This window comes from Anopheles funestus, chromosome 3RL (genome assembly GCF_943734845.2).
Source record: "Anopheles funestus chromosome 3RL, idAnoFuneDA-416_04, whole genome shotgun sequence".
NCBI classification, from domain to species: Eukaryota; Metazoa; Arthropoda; class Insecta; order Diptera; family Culicidae; genus Anopheles; species Anopheles funestus.
In genome coordinates, this window is record NC_064599.1 from 71,872,800 (window position 1) to 71,883,371 (window position 10,572).

General features: G+C 45.5%; 3 protein-coding genes across 3 annotated transcripts in view; 2 read left to right on the forward strand and 1 right to left on the reverse strand.

The window, feature by feature from the left end:
• LOC125768481 (zinc finger Y-chromosomal protein-like) overlaps positions 1–10,572 on the forward strand; it is a 103,817-nt gene that overhangs the window by 5,924 nt on the left and 87,321 nt on the right. The gene's annotated exons all lie outside the window — the stretch shown is intronic.
• LOC125768475 (protein angel homolog 2) lies at positions 2–1,832 on the reverse strand. The gene is made up of 3 exons (XM_049436183.1): positions 1,070–1,832; positions 532–996; positions 2–473 (listed from the first exon to the last, which is right to left on the reverse strand). The coding sequence occupies exons 1-3, from the start codon at positions 1,703–1,705 to the stop codon at positions 54–56; spliced, it is 1,521 nt and encodes a 506-aa protein (XP_049292140.1). The 5' UTR covers positions 1,706–1,832; the 3' UTR covers positions 2–53.
• On the forward strand, positions 2,162–10,363 carry LOC125768456 (AF4/FMR2 family member lilli-like). Its single transcript, XM_049436150.1, has 7 exons — positions 2,162–4,014; positions 5,160–5,485; positions 5,583–6,366; positions 6,438–6,601; positions 6,672–8,773; positions 8,837–8,957; positions 9,032–10,363. The coding sequence occupies exons 2-7, from the start codon at positions 5,312–5,314 to the stop codon at positions 9,827–9,829; spliced, it is 4,143 nt and encodes a 1,380-aa protein (XP_049292107.1). The 5' UTR covers positions 2,162–4,014; positions 5,160–5,311; the 3' UTR covers positions 9,830–10,363.

A 10,572-nucleotide genomic window follows, 5' to 3' on the forward strand; every position in this document is an offset into this window, starting at 1 on the left:
CAGTCGTAAATTTAGTCAGTTCAAGCCTATTACATTTGCATCCTTTTGCTTCCTCACTGGTCCTCTTTGGGGATGGTAAGCAAAAAGCGACCGGCCAACGAAAAATGATCCGAACCGAACAACTTGTTCGGTATGTAGCCAATCTCCCAACAGCATTGCTGCACGGTTGGTAACGAGTACGTCTTCAGCAACTCTAAATTCCAGTTGGGCAGTGTACGATTACACTCCGCCACCGAACGGTACGGTGTGTAGAACAGATAGTCAACCGTTACCCATTCTCTTTGAAACGTGGTTGCATATTGTTGCTTTTCCGAATCGGGTCCAAGGTGACGGTAGGCAGAGTTAAACACGAAACGATGGCTAAGTGAACCGGAAGAGAAATCATTTTGACGGTCGGACTTTTCAGGGGATTGCAAGCTCTTTTCAGAATCATTCGTTACGCTTTTATCACTGCGATGGTTTGAATGATGAAGCTAAAAAACACAGAGACAATAGAAGTTGCCGACGTTTCAACGTATTTGCTCCAGTTACCTTTGTCATGTCGGAAGAAGGAATCTGATCGCCGTGATCTTGCTCCCGGTCCCGTAGCGCATTGTGCTGACATTTGTCGGTAATGCCAAGTGCCGGTGGAAGGAAATATTTACCAACCTTCGCACCGTAACGGTGCCACTCAGTGGATGGTGGTTGGAGCGAACGTGACTCCAGTCGGTCGTAGCGCAAGTATCCTTTGCTCAACAGCTCGTACGGTGCTGTGAATGGTTGCAGGTTGAAATCACCGCACAGTATGACGGGATCGTATCGGGGTACTCCGCTCCGCATCGTGCCACTGTACGCTAGACGATCTAGTTCGGCCAACAGCACCTGTACCTGTGCCAACCGAACGTCCTGCCGGTTGGGATTGTAAAGCAGATGCGTCGTAGAAACGACGAGCTTGGCTCGTGGGTTCGCTTTTAGCGAAAGCTTTGCTATAATAGCCACATTCTCTCGGTTCAATTTCTGCAAAAAGACAAACAAAAACTAATCCGTGAGTCGGGCACGGTTCGTCGTATGCATCGCACACAGTACTTACACTAACATTGGGTTGGTAAAATTCTAGTTTATGGTGAGTAACAAGATCGAACAGATCGCGCCGATAGAACAACGCGCAGCCGTCCGTTTTGTCCGAACCCGTTCGCTTTTTGTACAACATGCCGAAATCCTGGTTCAACTCACGACAGAACGAATCGGCACGGTTCTCCTCCAGTTCCTGTACGCATAATATGTCCGGCTTGATGGTGTCAATCTCTGCCATCAATCTTTTGCAGCGCTGGTTCCAAGGAAGCGCCTGAGGATCGTGCTCACTGTACATTGTCGCGTGAGAATCGAGCAAATCCTGCGCCAAAATGTTGTAGCTCATCAGTGTAAACTCGAACCCATCCCTGGCGCATGGATTCGCAGTGGATTTTGATTTTGAATATTTTGATCCTTTACTTCCATGCTCTGGGACCGTTTCCCAGCGACGATACGTATCGTAATTGACGTTCTGACTAAGGCAATGCGTGAACTGATTGTTTTGAGGAGCCGACCGAGACGAGTGATCCATACTGTACGCTATCGGCCAGGAGCCCATTGGGGCATGGTCTATCGTACGCCACCGGCCGTAGATATGGTGACCAAAGTTTTTTAGTAGTCGATGATCGATAAACACCGAGTGCAGTCGTTTCATTCACGTTACAACCCGTGTGTAATGCTTTTTACTCCAAGCAAATAGATACTTCCTTTTTTATGTTTAATTCTACGTACAGAAGAAAGCTAAGGACAGGTAATAGTTATGATGATTATCAGTCCTTATAGTTTATCAACATTAAATACGCATCGTTTGTCGGTAATTTTAAGTTACCATACGTGATTACAAACCTGGGAATACTATTTTGGTGGTATTATTATACGCGTAAGCAGCAGACAGACCAAACGAAAATTATTTTCTCGGTAGGTAACCCAATTTGTAAACATAGCAAATGTCAATGTCGTACGAAACTGTCAAAGGATGTTCGAAACTCTAGCGAGTGCAAGATTTATAATGAAAAATTGCGAATTCCGTGATATATGGAAGATTCACCATATCTATTCAGTTTTTAGCTTTAAAAATATGGAACTAATGTTTGCGCTTCCTTTCAACGTAACAGATACAAAACATACATCCGCTAACGTTTTGTTCGAAACCATCCAATCCCATTTCAAAATGTTAAGTTCGAAAATATTGTCTGATTTCGAAGCGAACAGTCTGCTCCTGTCGTAACTCAACAGATGAGAGATCGATCGGATGCTGAAAAGAGCCCCGTGCGATCATCCTGTACAACTCGGATGCAGATTAAGTGCATTCCAACAGGAGTTAGCAAAAAGAAAAACAACATCCTGGATGGAATACTGGCCCTCGGTACCATCTAAGCCCACAAAGTGTTTGTAGGGAAAAGTGTACGAGCAGGCAAACATACGGTGGCACTACTGTTGGATCTTCACCCCCATCGGCAGAAAGTGTAATATTTTGTAGGGTGCAAAAACACATACGAAGCAATTTCCATGCTAAAAAGGGGAATGCTGTTTAAAGTGTAGTGATGAATAAAAAAAACGGGTGCTAAAGTGTAAAAGCTAGTGCGCTGTTCACGAATGTGTAATCATCTTAACATTCCTTCCGCCCCGGGGGAGCGCTACTCTCGTTACTTCATCCCGCTTTTCATTGGTCCATTGGATTGGATGTCGTGGGCAGGCCCCGCAGACGCATCGACACGAAACACGTCAATTGTGATCAGGCCCCGCGCTTAAGGAAAGCTGCTGGCATTGCTGACACCAAAATAAGGCCTCTCGGCAGCATAATCCTCGGTCGATCGATTTACCGATCAGTAAATGAAGTGTCGCATTACGTACAAAAAAGGCAAAAAGCATTCCAAATTAAAACGGTACGAAGAGAATGATCGCTGAAGACTTTCCCTCTTCCTTTGGCCAAGCATCCAACCATTGGGCTTGGGGCTGTGTGCGTGTAGGCAACAGAATCGCTTCTTAGCATGTAGCGTGCTGGGTATGTGTGCGTGTGCGTGATATGAAGAAATGCTTTCGACGTACCTACCCCGCGTGATGGTATGTGTGGAGAAAAACCGTTTGTTTATGTGAAATTGTTGGAATTCCTGAATTCCGTCCGCTTGTCCCCGAAGAAAACGACGAAGAATCGCGTTCGCTGGACTGGTGGTTCGCTGCGTGTGTGAAAAAGTTGTGAACAGGGGGAACCGAACCGAAATAAACCGGAACAGTGAAAAATGTCTCTTTAAAATCCATATTCGCGTTGCGTGTTCGGAGGTTCGGATTGTTTTGTAAATGAATTTTCTGTATGTTTTGCAACATTGCTGCACAAGGGTGATCCGGAAAAGTTGGATGCAATCTCTCTCTCTCTCTCTCTCCCACTTGTGTGTTAGTAGTTCCCCCGTGGACCATTTCTCGGATCGATCGTGCATAGTTTCCGAAGGCAAAGAATGCAACATCCGATCATACGGTGCAGTTCGCCGTCGTCGATCGTTACGATAATTACTTATCGCGAAGCAAATTAAGGTACAATTGAAGCAAATTTACCATTTCTTCGAACGGCTAATGATAGGTTTGCTGGCAACAAAATGACGAAATAATCGATTGATCATGAAGCATCTTTTTGGTTGTGCAAATGAATCATCCTTTCAACCGCAGTTTGTCACACGAAACGTAACGAAGCAACGTTGGGTCGTGCCATTTCCAACCCCGTACAGTGGAAACACAATTGTTCGTTTAAGTGTTGTTAGTGTAGAGCAATTTACTGTTTAGTACAAGAAAGTGTCATCTGTGCGAAATAAAAGTGCTCATTAATTAGTGATAAGCGTGGCTACAAACCAAGCATTTTGAATGGTTTTTAAATCCCAGTGAGAAAGAAAAATCGATTGTAAAGGATAGTCTACCATCCGTCGAACGGATTAAAAAGCGTATCACACTTCCAGTAGGATAGAAAATAGCAAGGTAAGTGCATTTTTAATATTCAAATCATACTCACATACAAACACACCTAATTCGTAATCCATTCAGGGGAAATGAAAGCATTCCCAAACAAATCACTCGTTTGCCGGAAATCGATTCGCGTCTCATGGGTTATATCCGGTCACTGCGATAGATTCGTGGGTTAGGCGCGGAAACGTCCACTATTGAATAAAGTTTGATAATTTCGTGTTAATTTTCCCTTCTTTCTTTCTCGTATCTGCATATGCAACATCATTCGTATCGTTTAATTTGCATTCAATGAAATGTAAATGATGTGTGTTTGCGAACGGGCATCAACGGCGCTACAGTCGATGGGATTTTATGTTTCCCCCCTTTGCTATCCTCCTTTACGACATCATATGAGCGGAACTTACCGGGAAAAGTGATGTGAACTAACTTTCTTTCTTCACACTGTTTAATTATTACCGTACGCTTTGATAGTGGGCTATTTACGATTAGCAGTAGGCCCGAATATGTCAAAATGTATAATCGCACTTAAATCCAACACGACTACTTGGATAACCATTGAAAACTGTTTAATCTGCGGAATATTTTTCGTTCTTGCGGGTTCATCGCTTAAATTTAGTATTGAGCGCGTTGAAGTCTTTTGAATGCGGATGAGTTTTTTTTCTGTTTTAAAACTTGTATTAACGTCTTTTTTTGTATTTTACATGCAATTGCTTTGTATTTTTGTTGTTTAAAAATTAAAAGTGTTATAAATCATATTTAAAATAAAAATATTTTAAATATTCAAGCTATTCTTCACACACCACGCGGAATGCTTTCCTATAGTCATTTAGCAACCCTCTACACTGTCGTGGGAATTTCAACCCGTTGTACAACTCGTTACACCCTTGGTACGCAACTGAACATGAAATGCATGCACAATTAGTTGCGAAACAAATCCACTATTTAAATGCAATACAAGAGCGTATAAATTTCCCGCAAAAGAAAAGAGAATTGTTAACGCCTTTCCGGGTGTATTAGTAGAAAGCGTGAGACAAGCGAGCAAAATGTTCTGTAAACAAAGAAAAAATTATTAATTCTTGTTAATGTTGTTTGTATACTATGCATTGCACAATATTTAACAGCTTACTTATTATTGTTTTGTTTTTTTTTTCTTGCAGATCCCTAATTCGTCGAAGTACAATTCGATTCGATGAATCAAATTCCATCCTCCAATCAAACAATAAATCACAAGTTCGTAGGTATTGCAGTGTATTGGTAATCCGTTGGGGTTCGATTGATCGAGACAAGGTGGAAAAAGAACAGATAAACCATGACGGAATTTTTGCCCCTCTGCGATGTGCTGTTTAATGTGATCTCGCTGGCCGGTTACTTTTGTGACGTCGTGTTCGATGTGGTGTTAGGCTACGCGCTGTACGAGCGTCAAAAGTTCGCTTACTTTGCCGCGGTCATTGTGATCGTGACGTTTTCGCTCGTAATCTCTCAGGTACGTTTCTATTTGAAATAAGTAGGAGGGTTTTGCGTTTTTTTTTAAATTAAAATTCGGTTAAAATTGTTTCCATCATCTTCACATATCCGCACAGATCGTATCCATCCGGTGGTATTTGAATAAGCGAAAAATACGAAATGCCACAACATCGACCACCGGTCCGCCCGGGTCGACACAGGACGCTGAAACGGGAGCTAACCCACCGGGTAGTACTAGCGGCAGTTTGGAAAAGAAGAAGAAAAAACCAAACAGCCTCACCACGGCTAATGGACCAGACGTCGGACATAGAACGGAAGGTACCATCAGCAGAACGGGAGCTGGTTCCCGCACATCCGAGTACAGCCGCTACATTGTGCTTGCACTGCACGTAACCCAGCTCGGTGTGCTCTGGCGATATGCGAAGCTGTTTGTACCGGTCGATTTGCGCCATGTCAAGCACGAGGTACGCGACCTCTGTATGTTGCGGCTGGTGCACGCTTTTTGCGAAGCGGCCCCAATGCTACTGCTTCAGCTGTACGTGCTCGTGACGCTACAGAGCGAAGCGCAACTGGCGGCAACACTGAAGCTGAAAACACTCGGCCATCATCACCATCTACCGGTTAGCACGGCACTTGTGCAGCAAACAAATTTGGTCGAACAGCAGCAGAAAACGTTTCGCGATCTTAACATGGTATCGGCGACACTGTCACTGTTTAGCGTGTGCTGGGCGCTGGCCAGCTTCAGCAAGAACGTTCGGCTGCAGAACGTACACCGGCTTGTGCTGACTTGGCTGGGGGTTATCTTTCAATTTCTGTGGCGACTCGGTACGGTTATATCGCGTGTCATCTCACTCACGGTTTATGCATCCGTGTACAGCCATTGGGTGTTTTTGGTGATAAGTAAGTATGCGGGAAAAAATGTTTCCTATACAGTAAGATTCAATTTAAACTTCTTTGTTTTCTGCTTGCAGTACTGCACTGGTTTTCTATGTTTCTGTGGTTGATTTCACCGAAGAATGTGTTCCACGGAGAACGTATCTCGCGTCTAAAGAAGACAACCCTAGGGGGATTGATCGGGTTCGTGTACATTTTCGCCTATATCAATCTGCAAGAAGTGAGACATCGGCAAAAAATGGTAAGTGATCGATTAATGATCGCTAACACATTTGTGTGCTTGTGCTAACCGAATCTATTTTTTACTGCAGCTAACATTCTACGTGGTGATGTTCGCGGAGAACTGCCTGCTCGTATGTCTTTGGATGGTTGGTGTATGGCCGAATCGACCAGATGGATGGTACCTAGTACCGGTGTCGGTTTTGTGTAGCTTTGCCGCAGGACTTTTCTTTATGGTCGTGTACTATCGCTACTTTCACGTGAGGCGTCTCGGCTACGAAGCCGGTGGACGCGTTTCGGAGAAGTGTGCTGGTCACTGTGGAACCGATGGTTGCCGTTGTCTGGCCGGACATGAGAACGGCCTCGATGGGATAGGAATTTCTGGTGCAGGTGGATGTAAGGGAGGCGTAGGTATTGGCGCAGGACTCGCCGGTGGTGGTGGTGGTATGAATGGTGCCGGTGGTCAAAAGTACCCGCATGCCATACCGGGTGTCTTTAACTGTCGCTTCTCGAACCCGGTAAATGCGGCTACGAAGAGAAAAAAGAAAAAACCGACAACATTTGTACCACCGCCGAACTTAGCAATTGCTTCCCAAAACACGGCCGGTACCGGTATGAATGATCATCAGAATGTGACTAGCCAGTTTCTACACCATCAAACGCACCAACCACAGCAACAACATGCACAGCAACAGCTGTTACAGCAGCATCAACAACAGCAATATCTACAGCAACAGCCTTTGTTATCACATCAACAACTACAGCAGCAGCAGCAGCAACAGCAGCAGCAGCAGCAGCAGCAACAACAAGCGCAACAACAACTCCAGCAACAGCAACAACAGCTGCAGCAACAGCAGCAACAATATATGGGCCCAATGGCCATACCCTTCTGGAGACGGCCTTTACCCAGGTCACATACGGGCGGTTCGAGTGAGAACGAAGGCAGCAGTGTGGGATCGCGTGTTAACATCCAGCAAAAGCTGCAAGAGAAGAAACAGAAGCAGCTGGCCGAGTTGAAGATCATCGAGGAAGAGATCAAGCAGGGTAAGCTGGGTGGTCCGGGCGGTACCGGTACGCTCAGTTCCGGGGACGATGGTAAAACGACGCTACCGAGACAACCGATCCCGCGGGCTAAGAAACACATCGATCTCGATCCAATCGAGTGGCGCACTTCCAGCCCGGACATGGCAGAAATCGTTGCGAACAAATCGTTCAACGATTTGAATTTACTGCTAGCTGCCAACCTGGACGATGTGAACAGTTTGAACAAATTTAACAGCAACTACGATCCGATCTACAACAGCTTCGGATTGAATGGGATCAATATATCAGCTTTGGTGAATTTGAAAAGTGCTGCTGCTGGCGGAACCGGTGGTGGATTGGTTGATGCCGGTGGACAATCATCTTCGGTACCGGTGGGTCCGGTGGTAGGTCCCGGGAATCGAAACATGTCACCAATCTCGTCACAAATCTCTGCCACCGAAAGTAACTCCCTGACGCGCCAGGTGATGCCCCGTTCCAAGATTTTACCCAACAACATCCCGCGCAATCCATTCGCGGAGAATTATCGTGGTAATTTTGTGAATCTGTACGCGGATGCCGCTGCCAGTACGCCGGCTGGTTTGATCAATGGTGCAACGAGCGGTAACGGTGGTGGGACAGGTGTACGAGCTCCCTCGATAAGTCCACGCACCACTGAGATTGCACAATCGAACCGGGCCATCCTGTACGATGCACATGGTCGACTGTACACCGATGCGAATCACCCACGGCAAGTGTCGGGAACGTACAGCAGTACCGAGAATGCCGGAGCAGAAAATCTACCTTTCCCGTACAACGTAGTACCACCACCGAGGAGTAAGCTAGATAGTCGCGGAACACCAACCACCCCAGTACAGTCCGGGTCTGCTAGTGGAAGTGCGAACAATACGAATAGTAGCAACAAGTCCGGGCGCACCACGACGACCGCAACAATGGCAGCCATAGTGGCCAGCGTTGGTGGTGCGGTAGGATCTTCAAGCGGCACGGTTGGTGTTGGCAGCAGTGTAGCAACAGGTGTGATCAATAATCTTAACAATACCAAGCGCCAGAATATGCAACGTGCCAAAACGCCGGAAATATTGCTCGCCCCACACTATCTAGAGAACTCGCGGATTTACTTCGATTGGGTGGCCCGGGAGGCGGCCAACTTTAGGTCAGTCGGTGTGCTGTAGGTTATCAAATGGGGAAAACATTCTAACGATTGACTATCTTACAGATTACAAGAATCGGAACATGATCAACCGATTGAAAGCAGTGGTGATGAGAATTTGGATAACTCTGGATGTGACGATGGACATAATGGACATCATCGGATACCTTCGGACATCGATAGTCAGGTAGGTTGCATGATCGATGAAATGTTTCTTTATGGGCTTGTTGCAAATATTATAACTCGTTTTTTCCTTTCCAGGTCTCATTACCCCGATCGTACACATTGCCTCGCGAGTTTAAATACTATCGACGAAACAAGGGTCGCAAGGTGAAAAATGAACACTTCATCGCTAGCACAAACAGCAGCGACGGTGACGTGGACAGCGGAGATGATAACGAGTCGGAGCGGCTATCCAACCTGTCGTCTAGCTCGCAGCGACGAGTAAAGAACGCTACACCTTGCACAAACCTCACCAATGGACATCATGGATCGGTGTTGCAGCAGCCGCAACAACAACAGCAACAGCAGCAGCAGCAACACCATCTCCAACAGCCACTGCCACGTCAAAGGATGAACAATCTGAATAAAAGCGTTACTCAAAACCAGCCACCCATTAGCAGTGCTTCGATCGCTCTAATGTATGCCGGTGGTTCGGGAGGATCTCCGAGCGGTACGCTGCTGCTTGCAAATGGACAAACGATACCACCAGTGAACAGTTGCCGGCAAACGTTAAATGCAACTCCACAAAACCTCCATCAACAGCTTCCCCATCCATCGGTTCCGCTTTCAAATGGGTACAATCTAGCGGGGGGTGGTGATCGCAGCAGTCCGGCAATGCCGGCCCTTCTCTCAGGCAGTGACGGTAGTTCGGTAGGTTTGGCCGGCAAACCAGGAGCGGTACATAGTTTCGATCTGATCAGTGGTGTGGAAGCAGTAGGAGCTGGCTTACCACCGTTCCATCCGGGTGCTGCTGGAAATGGAGGAGTGGCACGACCAACCCGTTTCCGGATGTACGGCACCAAGAATGGTATGGTACGTCACGAAACCAAGCTCTAGGTAGGGATAGTTTGAACAGTGGATTGATGATATTAAATGTTTGCAAAATTTGCAACATCCGTAGGTAGCTAATTTATTGACCTGTGCAAAGTACTGTATTGGGTAGTGTTTTCAATTCGCGAAAGGCTTTTGGTGAAATGGTTAAAACAAAAACTACTCCTCGAACGTATGTACTACGGTTAGGAAACGAATCACGTTACGTGCTGGCTAAAATAACGTTGTGATATAATTTAAACGCGCCATCACGTCGTAACGAGCGTATAATGCTAATCACATGATTAGCTACGGGAAACGGTGTTTTTTTTAAACTTTTGCATACAATTCAGAGACTGCCAAACGTGTTGCACGCGCGTGCGATCACGAGATGTATTTTTGTGTTGATGAAAATGTGAAGAGCGTACAAAACAGTAATTGTACATTGGATTACAGTTTTTAAGTGAATTTTTAACAGATGGAAACAGTTTGTAATTTATATGATGATTAGGGAATCGTGTTTTAATGTTGTCAATAAACAAACTAAACTATTTTATTTTACTTGGTTGTAGGTTTAATTTACATTTTCTTCTTATTCTTCGACTTAGCTTAACTACCTCTAAAGTCATGCCGGATAGTCAGTCCTTGCTACGAGTCCTTGCTTTATCAAATAAACCGGGCCTTAATTTTCAACTTCAATTTTCATATGAAAAGTATGATTTCTGAATGGAAGGAAAGGCTGTTAGTTGCATTAACACTAGCAGTGTTAT